General features: G+C 47.5%; 1 protein-coding gene across 7 annotated transcripts in view; it reads left to right on the forward strand.

Moving 5' to 3' along the window:
• The window catches only part of TRAPPC10 (trafficking protein particle complex subunit 10), a 96,077-nt gene extending 71,407 nt beyond the window's left edge, over window positions 1–24,670 (forward strand). For all 7 annotated transcript variants that reach the window (XM_054468393.2, XM_063659716.1, XM_054468395.2 and 4 more), the window contains 10 exons: window positions 907–1,421; window positions 2,242–2,383; window positions 4,924–5,082; window positions 5,820–6,049; window positions 8,387–8,487; window positions 10,462–10,588; window positions 12,600–12,770; window positions 16,670–16,847; window positions 20,863–21,057; window positions 21,380–24,670. In XM_054468393.2, coding sequence (XP_054324368.1) covers window positions 907–1,421; window positions 2,242–2,383; window positions 4,924–5,082; window positions 5,820–6,049; window positions 8,387–8,487; window positions 10,462–10,588; window positions 12,600–12,770; window positions 16,670–16,847; window positions 20,863–21,057; window positions 21,380–21,618 — 2,057 coding nt within the window. In that variant the 3' untranslated portion in view covers window positions 21,619–24,670. The remainder of the gene's footprint in view (window positions 1–906; window positions 1,422–2,241; window positions 2,384–4,923; window positions 5,083–5,819; window positions 6,050–8,386; window positions 8,488–10,461; window positions 10,589–12,599; window positions 12,771–16,669; window positions 16,848–20,862; window positions 21,058–21,379) is intronic.
• Window positions 24,671–25,079: the final 409 nt, after the last annotated feature.

Genomic DNA, 25,079 nt, shown 5'->3' on the forward strand with positions numbered 1-25,079 from the left:
GGGGGAAAACAAAAGGTCCATCTGGATGGGTTTCTCAGGAGCATCATGACATTAGTTTGGCTTTGTAGAGTCTTTAATTTGCCCAAACTGATTGTTGGTAGAGCCATGACCACATCTGCTGCTTTGTATTTGAGATTATTTGACTTGTGATTTTCCTGCCAACGTTCCTTGGTATCTCTATATGAATAAAATATTCCACAATTGTTTACTGTTTTCTCATGATCTATGGCATCGGTCTTGGCAAGTCCTTTAGTTGATGAATATTTAATAAATAATTAACTGGTCAGTTCTGCAGCCTTGTGTATTTTCTAGACAAAACCAAGGTACTTACAGTTTGGTCAGAGAGAGAAGGGCCCAGAGAGAGCATTAGGCTCTCACTCCAGCAGCAACTGTAGACCTGGCTGGTTGCTGCCGTCCTGGGCCTGGGGGCACAGAGGGGTCCTACTTAATCGGCTGACTTCGTAGACTGGCAGACACCTGGGGTTTGTTTCCACATCACAGCAGGGCACTTGGGCATCTTCACTGAGCATGTTTTTAAGTAGGTGAGAAAATATTGGAATCCTTTGGAAATAGCTCTAGAAATTGGACTATTTACAAACTGTAGTTTGAAATTGAGAGGTAATTGACCTGTATTTCTCTTAGGTTTGTCAAAGCAGACTTGAGAAGGTTAATTTCTGTACATTTTATGATTTCTAGGCATTATGTAGGTATTTGCTAATATTTTGCTTTTGATACAATAGCTTTTGGGGGGTGTGAAGATGGCAAGAGGCTGGGCTCAGCTGTTGTGCACATCACTGCTTCTTGCTTCAGTCTGCTCTCGGTGATCTTACTGTGTCCAAGGCCTGCTGCTGCTTACTGTCAGGAAGTGTGACTTGGGGAGTCAGTTATGATAATGTCTATTTACAGGTCATAAGATAGTGCTACCCATGCATTCCTTTGCACAACTGCGAGATCTCCATTTTGATCCCTCCAATGCCGTGGTCCACGTGGGCGGCGTTTTGTGCGTTGAGATAACCATGTACAGCCAGATGCCTGTGCCTGTTCACGTGGAGCAGATTGTGGTCAATGTCCACTTCAGCATTGAGAAAAACAGCTACCGGAAGACTGCGGAGTGGCTTACCAAGCACAAGACGTCCAATGGGATCATTAACTTTCCACCCGAGACCGCACCTTTCCCTGTATCCCAAAACAGTTTGCCCGCGCTGGAGTTGTATGAAATGTTTGAGAGAAGCCCATCTGATAACTCCTTGAACACGACCGGGATTATATGCAGAAATGTCCACATGCTCCTGAGAAGGCAGGAGAGCAACTCCTCTCTAGAGATGCCCTCAGGGGTGGCTCTGGAGGAGGGTGCCCACGTGCTGAGGTGCAGCCACGTGACCCTGGAACCAGGGGCCAACCAGATAACATTCAGGACTCAGGTATGCGTTCAGGGTGGGAACTTGACTTTCAAGTTTGTAAAGAACGGCCATGGAGCTTACAAGAGCTGTCTGGAGTGTGGTGTGAATTGAGTAGAGTCCTTTGTTCTCCTAACCCTGTTTTTGTCTCTATCCTTATACAAAAATACACTGATGTTTTCTTTCGTATTTATACAATTTTCTGACATTTGATAAATTCTGAGTGAAGTTCTTAACGTAGATATTTGTTCTTAGATTAAGTTAGCTTTTTAACTCATTGGATTATTGGATTCAGTTAGCTTTTCCCCCTGTGTATGAAAATATACACCCTCATTTGTTAAAATGAGGTTTCAAAGAAGGTGGTACACTTTCCCACTCAAACTTATTTTCCTTTTGTGGCTGGCTGGGTGTCAAAACTGGTGTTGCTCACCCACTCTAACATAAAGTTTTCTCTGACACAGGATATCCTGTAAGTTCCACTAACTCAACAGGATTTGGCCTGTGGAAAGTACAGCTATTTGTCACATTTTTTAGTCTAGAGCAGGGCTTAAATCTCGTGCTGAATATCTCTACAATGTCACAAATACAGTTTATTAAGTTGAAAATACCTTATTAAAGTTAAATTTAAGCATCAGTTACTCAGAAAATCACAAATTGAGAGATTCTGAGGGCCTTTTGAAGAGCCCAAGCTTAGAGGTTTAGGCACAAGAGCAGGGGGTACAAGAGGGAAAGAAGTACAGGCCTTTCTGGAGTTCAGAGAGACTGCTGCACCGCGCAACCGCAGGAAGCTCCTAACTACAAAACTGGGTGACGTGGTTTCAAATGCCTGATTCTTTGACTCTAGGCCAAGGAACCTGGAACGTATACACTCAGGCAGCTGTGCGCCTCGGTGGGCTCCGTGTGGTTCGTCCTCCCTCACATCTACCCTATTGTGCAGTACGACGTGTACTCGCAGGAGCCCCAGCTGCACGTGGAGCCACTGGCTGGTGAGTGGGGTCCCCAGCCCTTGAGGAGGCGCACCGCTGGGGCGGTTCTGAGGAGACCTGCTGAGATGCCAGGCTTCTCATAAGTTTTAGCTGTGTCTGCCTTTAAGAGATATTTTGGGTAACATAATGGAAATTTTGCCTGGGAACTAGCTGACTGCCTCTTTTGTTTATCTGAATATTTGCTTTCCTGTAATTGCTTTTTCATGTTTAATAAACATGGTGTATCTGAAAATAAGAAACACAGAAGAATTAGCTCTGAGAGTGGAAAAAAGAAACTCAAGGTATTTTTTTCTATTGGCTCACTCAACCTAATGGTCAATGCAGAGGACTTCTGGGCCCAAATGTGCAGGGTTTCCCCCAACAGGCAGGCAGTCAGCCCTGCAGCGAGGCTCCTGCAAGTTAGTTCTGACCCTGTCTACTGGAGCTGGCATCAGACGCCACAGGGTGAGGGCTCAGTCCCCAAGACAGTCCCCCTTTCCCATGCCAGCCACCAGCCCAGGGTTCTTTTGCTTGTGCTCCTGACCGACTAGCTAGAAATCAGGGCTCTCACAACCCCCTTTCAGGGTTTGATGAATTTGTTAGAACAGCTCACAGAACTCAGGGAAACACGCTGACTGGATTATTATAAGGGATATAGATGAAGAAGTGTGGAGGGTGAGGTATGGGGAAAGGGGTGCAGAGCTTCCACGCCCTCCCTGGGCGCCACCCTCCAGGAACCTCCATGTGTTCAGCTGCCTAAAAGCTCTCCAGACCCTGTCCTTTGGTTTTTATGGAAGCAACATTACACAGGCATGATCAATTACACCACTGGCCACTGATGAGCAACTCGACCTTCAGCCCCTCTTTCCTCCCTGGAGGTTGGGTGCCACTGCTGAAAGGCCCGACCCTCTAATCCTGCCCTGGTCATTCTGGTGACCAGTCCTCATCTTGAAGCTACCTTGGAGCTGCCAGCCTCCAGTCAACTCATTAGCCTACAAAAAGACTTTGGAGATTCTAAGGAATTTGGGAGCTGCTATGCCTGGAAATGGGGTTGAAAACTACATGTGTATTTTACAGTGTCACATTAGCCAAGAAGCAGCTAATGTCTACCACAGGGTTTCATAAATATGTATATAATTTCTTGCTTAGAAGTACATTTCAAATGCTAAACACTAGATTTAGTTAGGATCTATACTCAGATCCCAGCACTTTGGGAGGCCAAGGCTTTGAGACCAGCATGGGCAAGCCAATCCAGGCAGGATGACAAAACCCCATCTCTACAAAATAAATGAAGTAAATTAGCTGGGTGTAGTGGTGCACCACGGCCTCTAGCCCAGCTACAGGCTGGAGCCCCAGCTGAGGCTCCTGCCTCAGCCTCCTGAGCCCAGGAGTTTGAGGCCTCAGGGAGCTGTGATTGCGCCACTGCTCTCCAGCGTGGGTGACAGAACAAAACTCCATCTCTTAAAAAAAAAAAAAAAAAAGTTTTCCTTTGAAAGCGTTGATTAAACTTGTCCATCTGGCATGGCATTTGAGAAATTCAAAGCTATTGTCCTTTCTGATAAGTTCTAAAATTGGAAGGAGTTGCTATAAACAAATGATTGAAGAACATGTGGCAGCTGAACAAGAGTGAGTGAATGTCTCCTTTGTTCAGGCTAGCAACAGTTTATTTATTTGCCTGTTTCTTCTATGTGGAAAAAAATCACAAAGGGTATTTTTCTGTTGTTCCCCCCTTCCCACTATTTTTCTGCATTCGTGCCTCTTGTGTGGCCACCAGCAAAGGCTGTCAGATGTGGGACACAGCAGTCAGTCTCTCCAGTGATTCTTCCATTGGAACATTGTGTAGAGAAGCTGAACTCGATTCCCGCAGGGGAGCCGAAGCACCAGCCAGCAGGCCCTGCCCTCCCCATGGCCCGGTGGCTGCAGTGCCAGGCTCATGGCCTGGCTCCTGCTTCCTGCCTAGTGTCCCCTGTCTCTGTCCACTCTCCCCCTGGTCCTGGTATCTTGCCTGCCTTCTGTCTTCCCTGCAGCAAGATTCTCAGAGGCCTCAGCTCACTCCTGCCCCTCATTGCTGTCTTGGAATGAGGGGGAGCCACCTGACTGCTGACTGTTCTTAACCCAAAAGCCCGTGGCCTGAAGCTGAAAAAGCCAAAGAAGGTTTTGAATATTTGAACAGCACCAGCACAGTCAAGTTTTCTTTACAGTCTCTTCTTAAGCCTCATTATCTGATTCTCTTCTACTACTTATTGGCAGGCAAATTTTGTGACCCTCAGAGACGTAGTCATGATCATAATCCCTGACTTGCTAAACCAAGATGAGTATAAGACTCCTTGACTCACAGAATTCTTTTTTCCCCAGCAAGGTTCTCCTTCAACCCTGTGGTCCACATCATTGAGATGAAAAGTTAGGGCAGAAGGGGATGGAAGTAGAGAGAATTCATGGAGATCCCAAAGGAGCAAATCTTTCATAGTAAAAGAAATAGAGCCCCTCTCACCCCATTGCAGGCCCTAAGTTGCTGTCTTCTGGTTGGCAATGGTGCTGAGCCGTGATCTCTTTTCCTTTAGATAGCCTTCTGGCAGGCATTCCTCAGAAAGTCAAGTTCACTGTCACTACCGGCCATTATACAATAAAGAATGGAGACAGCCTGCAGCTCAGCAATGCGGAAGCCATGCTCATTCTGTGCCAGGCGGAGAGCAGGGCTGTGGTCTACTCCAACACGAGAGGTGAGGTGCCTCCCACCCAGGCCCAAGGAGGATACCCACCTTGCCCTGCACCGTGTGGGTGTGAGGGTGAGCCTGGCCTTGCTGCCATCCCGCTGAGCGCCCCTCAACAGTGTCTGGAGTCAGCGTTCCATAGGAGTACTGCGGCCTGGTGCCTGTGCTGGGGTCCCATTTGAGGTGATAAACTGAGAGTGGTTCACACGCTGAGTGGCCGAGCAGTGCTTATCTGGCTGAGGATTAGGAGATGGGGGTCACGGCTGGGGTCACGTTCCATGGCGATGCCTGCCAGACCCTGTCCACCCCGGGCTGGCCCTGCTCCCGAGAAGCAAACGCAGAGCAGCCCTTGTAGGTGCTGTTGAGAGCCCTGAGCACTCCCATCCTCCCAGCCACGAGGAAGGGGAAGGGGAGGACCGTGCTCCCCTGGGTGGGGGTGGATCTGCAGATGAGCTGGAACGGGAGAAGGTCATGCAGGGACCTACACAGGACTTGGGTGGGCCCCGTGGGAAATGCCCTTTTCCTGTCTTCAGATTGAGATCAATGATGGGTCTGGGCGCCTGCCTGCCGGCTTTCACACGGGGCCGCTCTGTCCTAGGGGCTTTGTTCTTGGGTTTGCCGGCCAGGTGCGCAGGAGTGGGAGAAGTTGAGCAGTGGCCTCACTGCTGGGCCATCACCTGCTGTAAGGAAAAGGACAAGTGAAACCGAGGGAACAGCTTTGAAGTGACTTTTTCTGTCCTTCGTAGAACAGTCTTCTGAGGCCGCGCTCCGGATTCAGTCCTCCGACAAGGTCACGAGCATCAGTCTGCCCGTTGCGCCTGCGTACCACGTGATCGAATTTGAACTGGAAGTTCTCTCTTTACCTTCAGCCCCAGCACTCGGAGGGGAGAGTGACATGCTGGGGATGGCAGAGCCCCATAGGAAGCATAAGGACAAACAGAGAACTGGCCGCTGCATGGTTACCACAGACCACAAAGTGAGTAGGGACAGTGGAGGAGCTTAGCTTGTGGGGCCTCCTCCGCCAGCCTGCCTGCTGGGAAAGGCGAAGTAGTGATGCCTGCTGTTAGCCTGGCTCCTTCTGATTCCCGATGCCCTGGGCATGTGTTTAGCAGTTCTATCTGTGAATCACCCTTTCTTAGATAAGAGGTGCATTTTTTGCAAGGACAGAGACAAGCCAGCTCTACGTTTCCCTCTCAGTTCCAGGGGCCAGGGAGTTTGCTGTAAGAGGTTAGGGCCGGCCTAGGCATGAGGGGCGTAAAACTTGGGTCATGTCCATTAGACCGATGACGAGGCCAGAGGAGGTCTGTGTCGTGTGTGCCTTGGTGTCTGTCCACTGAAACTCATAAGCTCAGCCAGGGAGGAGCTGTCTCATTTTAGGCTTTGGTGCTGGTACTTATTGACAGTTTCTTGAGAAAGATGTGATTTCGGTCCCAGAGCCACAGGAAATCAGCTCATGGAATGTGTCGCTGCATCATGTTACTCAGGGTGTGCCCAAGTCTTGTAGCCCAGAAATCAATGCTGAGGGCTCTGAAACAGCCCAAGGGTCGCAGTATACGCCCAAGAGCAGCGGGGGAAAAGGGCAAGGAATGCCGTCTTTCCAAAGCACGAAGTCACCAGACAAGTCCACGCCTGAAGAGGAATGTTGTAATGTTCAGCTTTTGAAGATACCCGCGGAAGTGTCTTTCCCTTAACTCACACACACATTCACCATTCGCGACGGTGGCGCTTAGCTCAGCAGGAGCATGCAGCACTGGTGGCACGCGTGCTGTGTGCCGTGTTATCCTGCTTTTCCCTGGCGCTGGCGGCACGCGTGCTGTGTGCCATGTTATCCTGCTTTTCCCTGGCGCTGGCGGCACGCGTGCTGTGTGCCATGTTATCCTGCTTTTCCCTGGCGCTGGCGGCACCTGTGCTGTGTGCCGTGTTATCCTGCTTTTCCCTGGCGCTGGCGGCACGCGTGCTGTGTGCCATGTTATCCTGCTTTTCCCTGGCGCTGGCGGCACCTGTGCTGTGTGCCGTGTTATCCTGCTTTTCCCTGGCGCTGGCGGCACCTCTGCTGTGTGCCGTGTTATCCTGCTTTTCCCTGGCGCTGGCGGCACCTGTGCTGTGTGCCGTGTTATCCTGCTTTTCCCTGGCGCTGGTGGCACCTCTGCTGTGTGCCGTGTTATCCTGCTTTTCCCTGGCGCTGGCGGCACCTCTGCTGTGTGCCGTGTTATCCTGCTTTTCCCTGGCGCTGGCGGCACCTGTGCTGTGTGCCGTGTTATCCTGCTTTTCCCTGGCGCTGGCGGCACCTCTGCTGTGTGCCGTGTTATCCTGCTTTTCCCTGGCGCTGGCGGCACCTGTGCTGTGTGCCGTGTTATCCTGCTTTTCCCTGGCGCTGGCGGCACCTCTGCTGTGTGCCGTGTTATCCTGCTTTTCCCTGGCGCTGGCGGCACCTGTGCTGTGTGCCGTGTTATCCTGCTTTTCCCTGGCGCTGGCGGCACCTCTGCTGTGTGCCGTGTTATCCTGCTTTTCCCTGGCGCTGGTGGCACGCGTGCTGTGTGCCGTGTTATCCTGCTTTTCCCTGGCGCTGGCGGCACCTGTGCTGTGTGCCGTGTTATCCTGCTTTTCCCTGGCGCTGGCGGCACCTGTGCTGTGTGCCGTGTTATCCTGCTTTTCCCTGGCGCTGGCGGCACCTGTGCTGTGTGCCGTGTTATCCTGCTTTTCCCTGGCGCTGGTGGCACCTGTGCTGTGTGCTGGGGTATTCACCTCTTCCCTGTGGGGAATAAGGCTTGAGACTCGCTTCCTTCCTGCCCTTAGGGCTGTAATAGCTTTGTCCTCACTGTGCCCCTAAACTGATTTGCTTTTCAGTTACATATTCAGCCTCCCATGGATTAAATGCTTAGATAATTCATTAAATGTGGAGTAGTTACTGATTGGCTCATGTCATCTGGAAATACATGACTGAAAGCACTTTGTCAAAACCCTGTGCACATTGCAACACGCATGGCTCCGCGGCCCTGCGCGTATGGGAGCAGCAGGTGGGTCTGCTGCTTAGAGGACGGCTGTGCTCTTCCGCCGCTGAGATGACTCTGGTGATGTGTGCACGTCTTGCCAGTTCTGCGTTCGTTTCTCGTCTGTATACGTAGCTTCCTATTTCTCGTTGGTTTGTGTATGTGTTGGGTAAGGCTTTGCTGCCTGGATAATGAGTGGTTGAAGCCATAATAAAATGTCTAGGGCGTGGGCAGGCACTGCAGGTGTATCTGGGCAGCAGTGGTGGTGGCTGTGCTGTCCATCGGGCGAGTGGTCTGAGAGTGTCTTTGTGCTTCCTCCTCAGGTGTCGATTGACTGCCCGTGGTCCATCTACTCCACGGTCATCGCACTGACCTTCAGCGTACCCTTCAGGACCACGCACACCCTGCTGTCCTCAGGAACACGGTAACGGAGGCGTGGCGTGCGGGCCCTGGCTTCTTTCCCCGGACTCTTCTAAGTGGAGGTTCCTAATGTTCAAAACTGGCCTTCGTGATGACCAAGGATGTCGTCTTATGTGACCACAAGGCCGTTGTTCGTCTCTTAAAATCCACAATTCCCTGGTATCCTGTGACACCCAGTTCATATTCAGGTTTTCCCAACTGTCTGAAAATGACCTTTTATGGTTGGTTTGTGTGACTTGGGATCCAAAATCTCCATCAGGCCACTAGATCTCTGCTCATCCTTTCTTCCCTGGTTTCAGGCCATCGACTTGTTCACATGCAGGCCAGGTGCCCGCCTTTCTGGATCTGGCTGGATTTGTTAACCAGTTCCCCTGTCCCTGTATTTCTTGTCAATTGCCTGCAACCTCTAGAACAGGAGCTTTCAAGCTCAGCATTAGTGACATTTTGGGCTAGATAACTCTGTTGTAGGGGCTGTCCTGTGTGCTGTAGGGTGTTGAGCAGCACCCCAGGCTCTCCCACGAGATGCCAGTAGCACTCCCCACCTGCAGGTGTGGCAGCCACAGATGTCTGTAGACACTGTCCAGTGTCCTCTGGGTGGGGCGGACGTGCCCCAGTGGAAAACAGATGCCCTAAAGGCTTGAGTAGACTCCAGTTCTGCTTTGAGGCAGGCGGGGCTGTGTGCTTCCCGTTGACTGCACTGGGAGGCCCACGGTGTCCAGGTGTCCTACCTTAGTGACGGTGCTAGCATTGATCACTGGGCTCGGGATGCTAGCCTGGCCTCTTACCACAACTTTTTATCCATTGATGATGTGTGGATAATTTGGAAACAAAAATGTCAGAACCATGTTTAGAATGGAACATTATACTAGCAGCTTTTTTCCCCTTCAAATCACAGCAAAGGGAACTATAGATACTAATGGTTAAAAACATCAATAATCTCTAAAAGAACCTTATTAAAAAATTATTTTTCAGCCGGGCGTGGTGGCTCATGCCTGTAATCCCAGCACTTTGGGAGGCCGAGGCAGGCAGATCACGAGGTCAGGAGTTCAAGACCAGCCTGACCAACATAGTGAAACCCCGTCTCTACTAAAAATACAAAAATTAGCTGGGCATGGTGGTGGGCGCCTGCAATTCCAGCTATTCAGGAGGCTGAGGCAGGAGAATCGCTTGAACCCGGGAGGCAGAGGTTGCAGTGAGCTGAGATCATGCCATTGCACCCCAGCCTGGGCGACAAGAGCAAGGCTCTGTCTCAAAAAATAATAACTATTATTAATATTTTCAAAGTTTTGCATGTAATGGAAATGGATATAAGCCCCGCCTGTCATCTCTCAATGGAGAGTCTTCACCCGTAATGAGGAGGGCTGCTGCTCTCTCCTCGTGGCTCCCCAGAGGCCAGTGAGGGTGACCAGCCATGATCACTTAACAAGGCTGGTCAGAAACTATGTTCTTTCTTCCATTTCCTCACAGAAATCGCCTCTTTAAAAACGTTTGTTTATTTTTATTTGTTATTTTTTTGAGATGGAGTCTCGCCCTGTCACCAGGCTGGAGTGCAGTGGCGCGATCTCAGCTCACTGCAACCCTGCCTCCCGGGTTCAAGTGATTCTCGTGCCTCAGCCTCCCGAGTAGCTGGGATTACAGACACATGCCACCATGTCTGGCTGATTTTTATATTTTTAATAGACATGGGGTTTCACCATGTTGGCCAGGATGGTCTCGATCTCCTGACCTCATAATCTGCCCACCTTGGCCTCCCAAAGTGCTGGGATTACAGGCGTGAGCCACCGCGCCCGGCCAAAAAGGTTTATTTTCTGGCACTTTTCGGTGTGAAATCTGAAGGGAAACTTACGCAACAACTTAGCTTACTTTGCTTTGTTGCTTTTTTGATTCCCCAGGCAGAGGGGGTCTCCTTAACAAAGCTAAGATATATTTAATAAAGTTCTTACATATCAAAATAATACTTTTTGTTTTTCTACTTTAGGAAATATGTTCAAGTTTGTGTCCAGAATTTGTCAGAACTCGACTTTCAGCTGTCAGATAGTTATCTTGTAGATACCGGTGATAGTACCGACCTGCAACTAGTACCACTGAACACGCAGTCCCAGCAGGTAAACATTGTGTAGACCTGAGCATAAACTTCTCAACAGAGAACCAGAGCGTGCGGAAATGATGTAGTATGTGTTGCGACTGAGCATTTAGATAGAACAGCTGCACTGCTGATGAGTAAAGACTCCTGTGCAGCTCCTCCGGCTGCCCTGAGGCTGGATCAGGGCTTGCTGCTGAGTAAGTGGGTGGCTGGATGGATTATTCTTCTTTTTAGAAGAATTAAATCTGAAATTGGTCCCACTCTATGCGTAGACGTGTGCAGATCCAAGCTTCTGTTTGAACGCACTGTTGATTCCATGGGCACTGCTCCACTCTGCCCGGAGCCTGATGCCTGCCAGTGCCAGAGCGATGGTGCCCGACACCTTGGTGCCTTTGTAAAAGAGCCATGCTCGTGCCTGCATCTGGACCTTGCTTTTCCTGTTTATGCCTCGCTGCCTGGATGAATCTTGACCTTGCTTTTTCCGTTTATCTTTCACGTGTGTTTTTAGGCAGTAAATGCTGAGTGTTTAGAGATCAAAGGTTTTCTTAATGGATGTCTGAATCTTTAGCATTTTCAAAGGATGTTCCCCCACTAGTCCTTTAGCTCTTTCAGATATTACTGGAGCTCGTCACTGTGCTTTTAGGTGCGGACTTTACATGTAATAGCGGTGTTCAGCCCCTACATTAGGTTGTGCTGGTTCCTAAAATAATTTAAATATAAAATAATTGGCTGGATGTAAAGATTTACTTTTTATCTTATTTTTAAATTTTTTATTTGTCTTTTTTTGAAATGGAGTTTCGCTCTTGTCGCCCAGGCTGGAATGCAATCGTGTGATCTTGCCTCACTGCAACCTCTGCCTCCCGGGTTCAAGCGATTCTCCTGTCTCAGCCTCCTGAGTAGCTGGGATTACAGGCGCCCGCCAACATGCCCAGCTAATTTTTGTATTTTTAATAGAGATGTGGTTTCACCATGTTGGTCAGGCTGGTCTTGAACTCCTGGCCTCCGGTGAACCACCCACCTTGGCCTCCTAAAGTGTTGGGATTACAGCCATGAGCCACCAACTCTAGCCAAGATGTACTGTTTAATTAATTGATGATATATTCCCCTGTTTTGGAGCGCATGGGATATGCTATATATTAATTAGTATCCTTTGGGCATGGTGGCTCACACCTGTGATCCCAACACTTTGGGAGGCCCAGGTGGGTAGATCACTTGAGCTCAGGAGTTTGAGACCAGCCTGGGCAACATAGCAAACCCCATCTCTACAAATACAAAATTTAGTCAGGCATGGTGGCACACACCTGTATTCCTAGCTACCCAGGAAGCGGAGGTGAGAAGATCTCTGGAACCTGGGAGGTTGGGTTGCAATGAGCTGTGATGGCACCACGGCACTCCAGCCTGGGTGACAGAGTGAGACCCTGTCTCTAAAAAAGGGAAAAAAAAAATCAGCAGGGCGCAGTGGCTCACACCTCTAATCCCAGCACTTTGGGAGGCTGAGGCGGGTGCACTGCCTGAGCTCAAGAATTCAAGACCAGCCTGGGCAACCCGGTGAAACCCCGTCTCTACTAAAATACAAAAAATCAGCTGGGCATGGCGGCAAGCGCCTGTAGTCCCAGCTACTCGGGAGGCTGACGCAGAAGAATCGCTTGAACCCAGGAGGCGGAGGTTGCAGTGAGCCGAGATCGCGTCACTGCATTCCAGCCTGGGTGACAAAGCGAGACTCCGTTTCAAAAAGAAAAAAATTAACCTACTTTTTAATGATCTCATATGATATAAAACTTATGGAATCATAAAAAATTAAAGATTTACCAATTTTGTACAATCTTCTGCTAGGACAAGGCCAGGCAAAGGGAGTCAGGGCAGGGACAGGTGCTGTGGGGCCTAAAGCAGCATGCACAGGCATGCTTTGAGGCAGGGGCCTGCCCATGGTGTCTGCTCAGCACCCTTCGCATGGTGTGTGTTTCGCTGCAGTGTCTGTGTCCTCTTTGCGGTTATGGTGCTGTGTGAACAGTGACCCCCGACTCTCTTTCCAGTCCATCTACAGCAAGCAGTCGGTGTTCTTCGTCTGGGAACTCAAGTGGACAGAAGATCCTCCTCCTTCTCTGCACTGCCGGTTCTCTGTCGGATTTTCCCCAGCTTGTGAGGAGCAGCTGTCTATCTCCTTAAAGCCGTATGCTTATGAATTTAAAGTGGAAAACTTTTTTGTAAGTGATGTATTATTTTGGGAGGGTGGGGTGGAAAAATGAAAGATGGCATTATGTTCTTTATAATCTGAAGAACTGAATAGACAGCTTCTGTCAACATAATGAAGGAGCAGCTGGAGAAAAACAGTTGTTGGGGTAGTTGAATCATTGACCGTCTTTATTTTAGAACCCCAGGTCCTTCTCAAGTGACACATCTGAGATGCCCACACTCCTGGGGGCATCTCTAAGAGGAGCGTTTGTCATTTGGAAAGCCCAAAGATTCCTTTTTTCTTCTATCTTTTTCCCTTTCTCATGTTGACTTAGTAGCTCCCTGGAAATATTTCTTGGAGTCATTTCATCTTCAGGGGCATTGCTTTCTAAGGCATATCTCTAGTTTTCCAAAGAAAAGCTGAAAACATATGAAAATCTGCTAGCTGAATATTGTGAAGATTTTCTTAGAACTTGTGCATCATTTGGTAGAAGCCAATTTGAGTGTGGAATGAAGAGTAGCCTTGAGCTAGGTGAGTAGATACAGGTGTGTGCTGTGTTCCTTTAGGGAGATTATTTGACTTAATGTTTTGCAATTTTGTGATACTTCCTTTTCTTCTCTTTACTATTTGAAATTATCAAACAATGTTTATTTGAAGTGTTTGTCTTTATAGTTTTGATATTAGCAGTTTTTTTCTATCTTCTTCTATCCAAGACAAATTGTTTTGACCTTCATGTTTTATATAACTCTCCTTATTTAATAAATTTAAATGAATAAATAAAATCACAAATTATTAAATAATTAAATCAAATAATAGTATATATTATAATAATAATTTATATATAAACAAATTATTTTTATGAGACAAGGTCTCACTCTGTCGCCCAGGCTGGAGTGCAGTGGCACAATCATAGCTCACTGCAGCCTGGACCTTCTGGGCTCATGATCTTCCCACCTCAGCCTGCCAGGTAGCTGGGACCACAGGCACGTGTCACCACACCTGGCTAATTATTTTTATTTTATTTATTTATTTTTTGAGACGGAGTTTCATACTTGTTTCCCAGGCTGGAGGGCAATGGCATGATCTCGGCTCACCACAACCTCTGCCTCCCAGGTCCAAGCGATTCTCCTGCCTCAGCCTCCCGAGTAGCTGGGATAACAGGCACATGCCACCAGGCCTGGCTAATTTTTTGTATTTTTAGTAGAGACGGGGTTTCACCATCTTGGCCAGGCTGGTCTTGAACTCCTGACCTCATGATCCACCCCGCTTGGCCTCCCAAAGTGCTGGGATTACAAGCATGAGCCACTGTGCCTGGCCCAAAGTACAGGTTTGTATGTTGCCATATCTATTCAATTCTCCTGGTAAAGACCTGAGTGGAATTTCTGGGTCATAGGGTAACTCTGTGGTTAGCTTTTTGAGCAACTGCCAACTTTTTCCAGAGGGCTCTACATTCCCACCAGCAACATAGTGGATTCCAGCTGGGACCCAGAGAGTCCCAGCTTCTGTGTGTCCTGCCAGCGCTTGTCTCACTGTGTTTTTGGTTGTGGCTGTCCCATTTGGCGGGCGTTTCCCCAGTGGCTGGTGATGTTGTGCTGCTGCTCGTGGGCGTGTGGCCTATTTTTCTGCCTTCTTTGGAAGGATGTCTGTTTAGATTCTTTCCTGTTTAAATAGGGTTATTTGTTTTTTATTATGAATTGTAAGTTCTTTATATATCCTAGGTACCAGGTCCTTATATATGATTTGCAAATATTTTCTTCCATTTGTTGTCTTTTGAAGCACAAAAGTTTTAAATTTTGATGAAATCCAATTCAACTCTCTCTTTTATTGCTTGAATTTTTTGCTTTGGACCGAGAAAATCATTGCCTTTGGTCAAAAAGATTTTCTCCTGCATTTTCTTCCAAGATGTTCGTAATTTGAGCACTTACATTTAGGTCTGTGATCTACTTTGACTTAATTTTTGTGTATGGTGAGAGGTAGGGTCCAAATTTGTTCTTTTCAAATGACCCACCAGGTGTCCCTATCCCATCTGTCATGACGATGCTTTCCTCCCTGCATGGTGGCCCTGGCCCCCTTGTCAGATTCCAGCTGGCCGTCAGTGCTCGCGTGTCTCTCTCAAGAGGCTCTGCGGTTCTGGTCCCTGTGCCTGAGCTCCAGGCACTGCCAGTACTCGCTTGTCTCTCTGAAAAGGCTCCGTGGTTCTGGTCCCTGTGCCTGGGCTCCAGGCACTGCCAGTGCTCGCATGTCTCTCTGAAGAGGCTCCGCGGTTCTGGTCCCTGTGCCTGAGCTCCAGGTGCCGCCAGGTGAGGCCCCTGCTGCTCGCCTTGGGCTGTCCTTTCCCCCAGCCACTCTCCTTCCCAGAAGCAGCCGAGAGCAGCGCTCAGGCACACGCAGGTCTCAGCACAGCCCCTTTTGTCCTACTGCAACTCTGGGTGTCCTTCAAGCCCTGAGGCAAATCTGCATTCTTTGCTGGATTCAGAAACATTCAGACTGTGCTCCAGCCAGAAGCTTCTGAGGAGGAGGTATTTCAGTGGGCCTCTAGCACATGGTTCCATTGCTTCAGTTCCCAGGACCTATGGGCACCCGGGCCCATGGCTGGCACTTTTGCATCTGTGTATTTGGGATCTTTTCTGCCCTGTGGCTTGAGAGCCCCAGGAAGTCCCAGCATGGCCCCTCTTGAGACTGGTGGGAGTTTGTCCCATGTCTGAACAGAGGTAATTGGGGATTTGATAGGAGATCACCTAGAAAGGCCGCTCTTGGGACTGCTGTTTAGGCTGTGAACTCCCATCAAACGGCTTCATCTTGGCCTCAGACTCCAGACAAACACTTCTTAATATACTAAAATCTCTTCTTTGAACATTTTACAATGCCAATAGAACACTTTTAAGTCAAGTTATACTGTATTACACACGCTCGCGCACACACACGACGCTTCCCCTCAGAAGCGGAACTGCCAGGTTGTAGTGCGTGAGCCCTTTTTCATCTTGGCAGTGGCAGGTGTGTTTTGATCGTTTGTCATGGGTGGTGGTAGAACGTTAAGCATGTTTGAATAGCCACTGAGAATAGGTTGATTATGGAAAGAAAACACGGACAAAGTAGATTATGGACTGAATTGGGTTATACCAAGGAATTCCTGTTGCTTTTGCTAGTTGTAATAATAGCATTGTGTTTTGGTAAGAAAAAGGCCTTAGTGTTTAGTAATGCATACTGAAGCAGATGGGGCAAAATAACAGGTTGTCTGAAATTTGCTTTATTTTCTTATTTTAGAGAAGAGTCTTGCTCTGTCACCCAGGCTACAGTGCAGTGGCGCGATCTCAGCTCACTGCAACCTTTGCCTCCTGGGTTCAAAGGAGTCTCCTGCTGAGTAATCCAAGTAGCTGGGATTACAGGCATCTGCCACTGTACCTGGCTAATTTTTGTATTTTTAGTACAGACGGGGAGTTTCACCATGTTGGCCAGGCTGGTCTCGAACTCCTGGCCTCAAGTATCTGCCCACCTCGGCCTCCCAGAGTGCTGGAATTACAGGTGTGAGCCACCATGCCTGGCGTGAAATTCGCTTTAAATTACCTCAGGCAAATACAGAAATGTACATGGCTTGATAGATGATGCTGAGGCAGCAACATGCTGAGATCTCGGGATCTGGGTAATAGGCGGCTGGAGGGTCGCTGTGCTATCCTTTCTTCCTGTGGTTGAAAATGTTCATAATTTAAAGAAGGATGTTAAGGTTCGCAGTGTAGGACTTCCGAAAACATTGCATCTCCAGTGGGAATTATTAAGAGTGAGTGGCAACAGTTGCTCTAAGGCCAGCCAGGCAGATAGGTGTCTTTCCTCAGCTCTCCAGGGTCTGTGGGCAGCTCCGCTTTTTCCTCTAGTTGCATTTCTTGAGACCACTTTAGGTACATTTCCTTTCTGTTCTCTCCCTTTACTGCCCAGACATTATACAACGTGAAGGCTGAGATCTTTCCCCCTTCGGGAATGGAGTATTGCAGAACAGGCTCCCTCTGCTCCCTGGAGGTTTTGATCACGAGGCTCTCAGACCTCTTGGAGGTGGATAAAGATGAAGCACTGACTGAATCTGATGAGCATTTTTCGACAAAGCTTATGTATGAAGGTAGGTGGTCTCGAACCCATGGTTTCAAGCAGTCCTCCCGCCTTGGCCTCCCAGAGTGTTGGGATTACAGGCGTGAGGCACTGCACCCGGCCTATCTTGCATTTTGAATGGCTCTTTTACCCAGGCATCATAGTGTTACACCCTGTGCCGTTAGTCATGTGGGAAACGTGGTTTCCTGAGTTGTGCAGATCTTCCAAATGTGGGCACCTTTTGTTTGACAATATTTTTTTAAAATCTGCATTTGTGATCTCTCAGGGAGGGCTTGGAGCATCAGGACTCTTTCAAGCTCACAGTGGCAAGTGTAAATTTTCCAAAATTCTGATTTTTGCTTAAAGTCTCAGATGGCATCATGGGCAGCAAATACTCGTGTTGTTTTCTTTGAAGTGACAGGCTTACATCATTTTTAATCAAACGTCTACCAAATACCCAACACTGAATAACTAGCTTCCCCAGCACTCTTGCAAGTGAAAAGGGTGTTCTGTGAAAACAGCAGCTATTTCAGCTCGCGGCACCGAGCGCTCCCTGTGTGCTTTCCCTGAGCCAGCTGTCATTCTGCAGCAGAGACCCAGAGATTGTCAAGAACACAAGCACTCAAGAATGGAAATAACTCAAATGTCCTTCAGCTCGAGAGCAGTTAAACTAACTGGCACATCTGATTCCTCCTCAGCAGTGAAACAGAAGGGACTGTTGACACACGCAGTGCCGTGGTTGGATCTCAAGGGCATTATACTAAGAGTAAAACGCCAATCCTATAAGGAGGTGTACTGTGTGATTCCATTTCTAAATGACATCCTCAAAATGCCAACCTCAGAAGGAGAGCGGGTCAGTGTTTCACGGAGCAGCGGGAGGCAGCAGGAGGCCGTCCTCTGCGGTAATGGAGAGTTCTGGGCCAGGGCCGCTGTGGTGGGTACACAAATCTACACATGTGACAAATGCCATAGAATTAGACCCAAAGAATGCCTGCGAAAGCTGCTGAAATCCAGTGGGGTCTGCAGCCTGGTTCACTCTGCAGTGAAATCCAGTGGGGTCTGCAGCCTGGTTCTGTCTGTATTGAAATCCAGTGAGGTCTGCAGCCTGGTTCACTCTGTAGTGAAATCCAGTGGGGTCTGCAGCATGGGTCACTGTATAGTACCAGTGTCAGCTTCCGGTCTTACGTGAGGTGGCACAGTTGGGTGAAGCTGGTGATGAAGGTATGTGACCCCTCTACTACTTTTACAACTTCTTGTGAGTCCATAAACATTTCACAATTAAAAAAAAGTATACTTCACAATTAAAAAAAGTATACTCAGGAGCTGAATTTAATAAAATGAGCACTTTTGACTGCTTTGTGAAGCGTGGCATTTTTTTTTGTTTTTTGCTGTGAGTTCCTGGTAGTGAAGAACATGAGTGACGTGACTGCACAGTCTGGCCGCTGAGTTCATGCCATTGTGGTTGCCCCAGCAGCGCCGAGGTCAGCAGCGTGGAAAGGCAGCAGTGTAAAAGCTGTGAGCTTGCGGGTGCCCTGAGAGCCACACTCTGAGAACCGTCACTCCATTGTCTTCCTCCTGACACTCCTAGGGCCTCTGCGTGTCCTGTAGTAGCTGCTGTCCTCAAAGGTCCCCCATGCCCACCTACAGGATGTCCACCTCCCTGAGCCCTCTGCTGCTTGTGGCCTTCTGGTCACTCACTCCCCCTGGGCGGTTGCTTGGTATCCTCATGATGGGAAGCTGTGACCTCTTTACCAGGTCGACTGCTACTGGATGGCAAGGATCCTGTCTTGCTTACTTTCATATCTCCAGGGCTGGTCCCAGTGAATGATCACTTAAGTGTTTAAATTGCATTGAATTACATGATGGTAGTGTTTTAATAATTAATGTTAATAATAACACCTGCCATACATTAAGACACTGCCATGTCCCAGGAGTGGTACTAAGTGCTTTACATACAGGGGGTCTTCAAAAAAATCATGGAAGATACATTATGAAAAGAACTATGCATGGATTTCAACACTTTTTGCACCAAAATAAGCTCCTATTCACTGAGCAGGATCTAGTTTGAGGCACTAAGAAGGATAAGACATCAGTTTTAAAAGAACCCCTATCGAGCAACATGAATTCTGCTAAAATTAAATCAAGAACCAACATTGGCCAGGTGCGGTGGCTCACTCCTGTAATCCCAGCACTTTGGGCGGCCGAGGCAGGCGGATCACCTGAGGTCAGGAGTTCAAGATCACCCTGGCTAATATGGCAAAACCCCGTCTCTACTAAAAATACAAAAAATTAGCTGGATGTGGTGGCAGGCGCCTATAATCCCAGCTACTTGGGAGGCTGAGGCAGGAGAATCGCCTGAACCCAGGAGGTGGAGGTTGCAGTGAGCCAAAATCGTGCCATTGCACTCCAGCCTGGGCAATGAGTGAAACTCCGCCTCAACAACAACAAAAAAACCAACCAACATCAAATTTATGGTGAAGCTTGGGTGGAAGAATGGTGAAATCATTGATGCTTTATGAAAAGTTTATGAAATTCTTTGGACAGTGCCCGAAAGAATTAGTAGTTTGCAAATGGTTATCTTAAGAAGGGATGAGATGATGCCGAAGATTAAAGCCACAGCAAGCAGACCATCCACATCCATTTTCAAGGAAAAAATTCACCTTGTTCATGCCCTAATTGGAGGGAACTGACAACAGCAGAAATGACAGCCAACACCGCAGACATCTCAACTGGTTCAGCTTATGCAATTATGACTGAAGGGTGAGCAAGCGTTCCACTCAGTGGGTGCCAAAACCCTAGTACCCAGGTCCACGGCCAACCAGAGCAGAGCTTCCCATGGAAGCTTCAAACACACGGGATCAAGATCCTGAAGTATTTACTCAAAGAACCATAACAGGAGATGCAGTGTGGCCTTCCCAGTACCATCCTGAAGACAAAGCAGACACGGCAATGGCTACCAAGAGGTGGGGTGGCCCCACCAAAGCAGAAGCAGACTGGTCAAGAGCAGAGGCCACAGCAACAGGTCTTTGGGATACTCAAGGCATTTTGCTTGTTGACTTTCTGGAGGGTCAAAGGACAACAGCATCTGTGTATTATGAGAGTGTTTTGAGGAAGATAGCAAGAGCTTTGGTAGAAAAACCCCTGGGGAAGCTTCACCAGAGAGTCCTCCTCCACCATGACAAAGCTCCTTCTCATTCCTCTAACAAGCCCAACTCCGTGAGGGTTTCTATGGGAAATCATGAGGCATCCACCTTGTGGACCTGATTTCGGCTCCTTCTGACTGATTTTTGTTTCCTGATCTTAAAAAGTCTTTAAAAGGCACCCATTTTTATTCAGCTAATAATGTGGAAAAAGACTGCCTTGACATGGCTATATTCTCAGGCCTCCCAGTTCTTCAGGGACGGACTAAATGGCATCGTAAGCAATGGCATCATTGCTTACAAACATGTCTTGACCTTGGTGGGGCTTAAGTTGAGAAATAAAGCTTAGATTTTCTGTTTCCATCTTTGGATTCCATTTTTGCATGAACTTTTTGTAGTTCCCTCATATGTATTCTCTTTCCATCCTTAAAAAGCAGCTCTGTGAGGCTGGTGGTGTTCTCACCACTGTACAGAGGTCATTGAGCCTGGAGGCCTTGGGATGCTCTTCTGAGTGGCAGAGTTGGCTTCAAACCCAATGGTCTTGGAGACTGCCACTTACCAGACAGAACTCATTTAAGTGCCAAAGTAACCATACTTTGGAAGATGACACAAAAATTTGAAAACAAATCATTTATTAACCTCACAGGAAAAATGCAGTTTTCTGTACACGTCCAGCATAATTCATTCTAGTCCAGAACTAATTGAAATTGGACTCAGTGAAATAGGGGTTGTCACTGTGAAAGTGCATGGCTTTATCTTCAGGTGCAGCTACAAGGCACTGGGCTCTGTGTGCGCAGTGTTTTGTTAGACAGCGTCGGGTGAGAGGATTGGGTAACGGCGGCTGTGACTCTCGCCTGAGTACTGGAAGGCCCATCCTGGATGACACAGCGCTTCCTCTCGTTTCAGTTGTCGACAACAGTAGCAATTGGGCAGTGTGTGGGAAAAGCTGCGGTGTCATCTCCATGCCAGTGGCTGCTCGGGCCACTCACAGGGTCCACATGGAAGTAATGCCGCTCTTCGCCGGGTATCTCCCTCTGCCCGACGTCAGGCTGTTCAAGTACCTCCCCCATCATTCTGCACACTCCTCCCAACTGGACGCTGGTAAGGACTTTTTAAGAAAAAGTTTACCTTCAGTATTTGAGCAGGTGATCACTTTGTGCGAGAGGTGATAAACTTATGACTGAGCAGGTTTGAGAACTAGCAGCATGTTTTCAGTGCCAGTAGAAACTGGTACCAGAAGCCTCATCCGCTATTAGAATCTCAGGCACCTGCTCTGAAAGCCATGCCTCTGTGCGCAGAGTGCTCTGTCAAGGGGCCCAGCCTCGGGTGGCATTCTGCACGTTCAGCCTAGCTCCGTGTGGCTTTGCCTGTCCCCAGGTGAGTGTCGGCGCAGCTTGGGTCTAACTTCCTGTGTGTTTTGCAGACAGCTGGATAGAAAACGACAGCCTGTCGGTAGACAAGCACGGGGACGACCAGCCGGACAGCAGCAGCCTCAAGAGCAGGGGCAGCGTGCATTCGGCCTGCAGCAGCGAGCACAAAGGCCTACCCATGCCCCGGCTGCAGGCACTGCCGGCCGGCCAGGTCTTCAACTCCAGCTCGGGCACGCAAGTCCTGGTCATTCCCAGCCAAGATGACCACATCCTGGAAGTCAGTGTAACATGACAACGCCAGGATGAACACACGCCACTTCCCAGCTAGGAGTGCACTTTATGGGACTGTGACTGGACTCTTCTCCGTTCTGGCTCCAACTACACCTTCAGTGGTCCTGCCTGGCCGTGGGGACATCAGAGAGTGTCATCACACAGCTGGCCAGCTGAGTTCTGTTGTTGTTTTCATGCCGCCTGTGATCTCAGATTCCTGCTTTTCTCACCCTGTCCCCATGCTGGTGTCCCATGCCGCTTACTCAGAGCCCCGGCCTCCCTCCCCCTACCTCACACGCTGCTTACGAAAGTTTCCACCCACGCTGTCTCCACGGAACAGCCTCCATCTGCTGGCTCTTCGTGGAAGGCCATTTGTCTTTCAGGTAGACACTCAGCAGGCCTCGCAGTCTTAGTGACGTGTGTGCCTTTCTGGTCACACAGCTGCCCAGTTTCCTGATAGGGGTGGATTTGTGTCCCCTAAGGGGTAAAACAGCCATTTACCGCAGATCCTCTCGTTGTGCTTTTCTAGAATAACACCCTTCTAGGGGAGGTGGGTGGGGGGAGGGAGGGATCATAACCCCTTCTGTGCCTTGGGATGCCGGAGCTGGGGGACCTGGAGGCCCATCAGCCGGAGCCACGTGAAACGTACTGAAGAAAGCTCAGACCCGGCTGTGAGGAGTGCCTCAGTGGTGAGGTGGTTTAGGGATAAATGTTTCTGGAACCCTGTGGTCCCCCATAATGTTGATAGAATATCATATGCACTGGGAGTTAAATATATTTAATTTAATATCATTATATATGTGGGGGTTAATATGTTGTTTTTCTGTCCCTTTAAAGTCTTTACATGTAATTGTAGCTGTATAATCATTTTTCTTTTGCATCTTAAGTCTTAGAAATTAAAGTATTCCATCGTGAGGATGAGAGAGGTCCTCAGTATGGTTTTGGTCTGGTTGTAGGGAAGGACTCAAGTCCTGGAATGTCCTCCACTGGTCTACTCAGTTGCAGTCACACTGTTCCAATGGATTATTTGCTTTCGGTTGTAAATTTAATTGTACATATGGTTGATTTATTATTTTTAAAAATACAGACTAACTGATGTAATGTTTATGTATAAGTTGCACCAAAAATCAAGGACAAAAATAAGTGTGTTTGTTTTTACAGGTGTGAAAGTCACAGCTTGTAAATAAGTGTTGTATGTATTAAACCTTTTCCAGCTCTCCAAAGCGATGTATTTTTGTACATTTGAAATAGAGTACTCTTAATTTACTGGGCAAATGTGCTTGGAATTGAACTTGACAAGATTAGCTCAAGCAGATAAAGTCAGGTCCAGCAGTGGGTGACCCTCGTGTGAATCCCCGTGGATGTGCAAGTCATGGAGAGAAGGAGCACCGGGTTCCTGCCCAGCACTGTGCTTGTGAGAGGCGGCGGGGCGTGGGAGGAAGGAGGCACAGACCGGGGAAATATGACAGCCGTCATTTCCAGTATTCTCTATGTTGTCTTTTAGCTCATTCAACAAATAAAGGTGATGTGACTTTTTTTTTCCTCCTGTCTTTTTCGTTTGTAGAAATTGGAGACGTGTAAAGAAGATAAATAATTGTGTAATTAAACTTTCCAGAAATTTATCTTCCTCATATGCAGTTTAAAACTAACAAACTTGGTCGAACTAGTTAGCAAATCAGAACTTCAGAATCTAATGATAGTTTAGGGTTTCTAAAATAAGGTTTTTTATTGTAAAAATTGACGATTGCCCTGCATTTCTACCAAGTCCTGTGAATAAAGAGATGGGAGACTTGATTCTGTCAGAAGAGCCTGTAATCCGTGTTGTCAGCCTGGGAGCCTTCCCCAGCATAATGTAGCTTTCTCTCTTACCTTCTGGAAGAGGGAATGTGATTAAATGTTTCATTTATTACTGTTTGATTTTCTTGTATCTGGGTTCTACTCCCAGGATGAAATTATCCAACTACATATATATTTAGAGGAAGAAAGTGAAGGGGAAATTTAAAATGTTTACGGCGCTTTCTTATTGCCTGGAAATGGAATGAAATCAAATTTATCAGTTTTTTCCCCCTAATTACCCAAAAGATCTCTTGCAAACTGTTACATGAATGCTTCTGCCTCTTTAAGACAAAGAAGAATGTCACCCAAAATTGTCATTTTTTTCTTAATGTTCATCATAAAAGTCCTAAAAGAGTAACTGTAATTGGATGTTTATTGTTTTATATAAAGTAAGGTCTATGTGTTTGAGACAAGCTGGTTTTGTTGATAAAGATATAAGAGATGTTAAATAATTGTGAAGCCAGATACACAATGTGTATCTAAAAAGCAAGGAATTTGCAGCCGTTTTACAAATATCTGTGGAACATGTAAGTACTGTCAAATGGAAAATAAAATAAGTTATAATTTTTGTGAATTTCATGGGATGTCCTATGATTGGAAAAATTATAACTCTTCTGATTCTAATGTGGAAATTGTTGTATTTAATCTGAAAATGACTTTACCTACAACAGTTCCATCGTCAGCACAGCCTAGGAGGGTCAGATTCCTGTATTAATTACTCTTAGTGGAGATGCTAGATATCCCATACAGAATTAGCAGAGAAAATACACACAGGCTTCTATTCAAATTTTCTTTAGTGCTTAAAATTAAGTTTTAAAATGAAATCAGACACTGCAGGTTTATACATAAAGTGAAAAGCTATACTACTTTTTATAAAAGGGCAAACTGGGCTGATCTAAATGTTTTACTTTCAACTGTGTTCTTTAAAATAAATCCTACCTGGTTTTTAAATTTTATTTTTCATGAAAATGCTCCTTTCTTTACATTTATTCATCCTATATACATCAGGCTGTAAGACCCCCCCCCCCCCAGGCATCATTAATACAATGTGTTGGGATTCTGTGACTGGAAAAGGTGACAAGTTGGTGACTTTGACACTGCAGGTATTCCATTTTCATGGTTTACTACGAAAAGTCATTTTTCATATTATGTAATATATTGTTAGATTAAAACCATTGTATTAAGACTGTTTAAAATGTAAGCATTGTAATTCTGAAAATACACATTTTAAGAAGAAACTATTTTGCACTGGATCTTTTGCTGCGACATGGTGTGACAACAGTATGTAATGTGAAGATTTTCTTGTTTTATCTCCCTAGTCCTTGTTCCTGACTCTTGGGCATAGATTATTTGCCTTTTGGGAAGCATTCGGATTTTTTTTTTTTTTTTTCCTGAGACAGTCATGCTCTGTTGCCTAGGCTGGAGTGCAATGGCGCGATCTGGGCTCACTGCAGCCTCCGCCTCCCAGGTTCAAGCCATTCTCCTGCCTCAGCCTCCCGAGTAGCTGGGACTACAGGTATGCGCCTCATTTTTATACTTTAGTAGGGACGGTGTTTCACCATGTTGGCCAGGCTAGTCTCGAACTGCTGACCTCAGGTCATCCACCCGCCTGAGTCTCCCAGGCGTGAGCCACCGCACCGGCCAGCA

The sequence above is a fragment of the Pongo pygmaeus genome, chromosome 22, assembly GCF_028885625.2.
Source record: "Pongo pygmaeus isolate AG05252 chromosome 22, NHGRI_mPonPyg2-v2.0_pri, whole genome shotgun sequence".
In the NCBI taxonomy this organism is placed as follows: domain Eukaryota; kingdom Metazoa; phylum Chordata; class Mammalia; order Primates; family Hominidae; genus Pongo; species Pongo pygmaeus.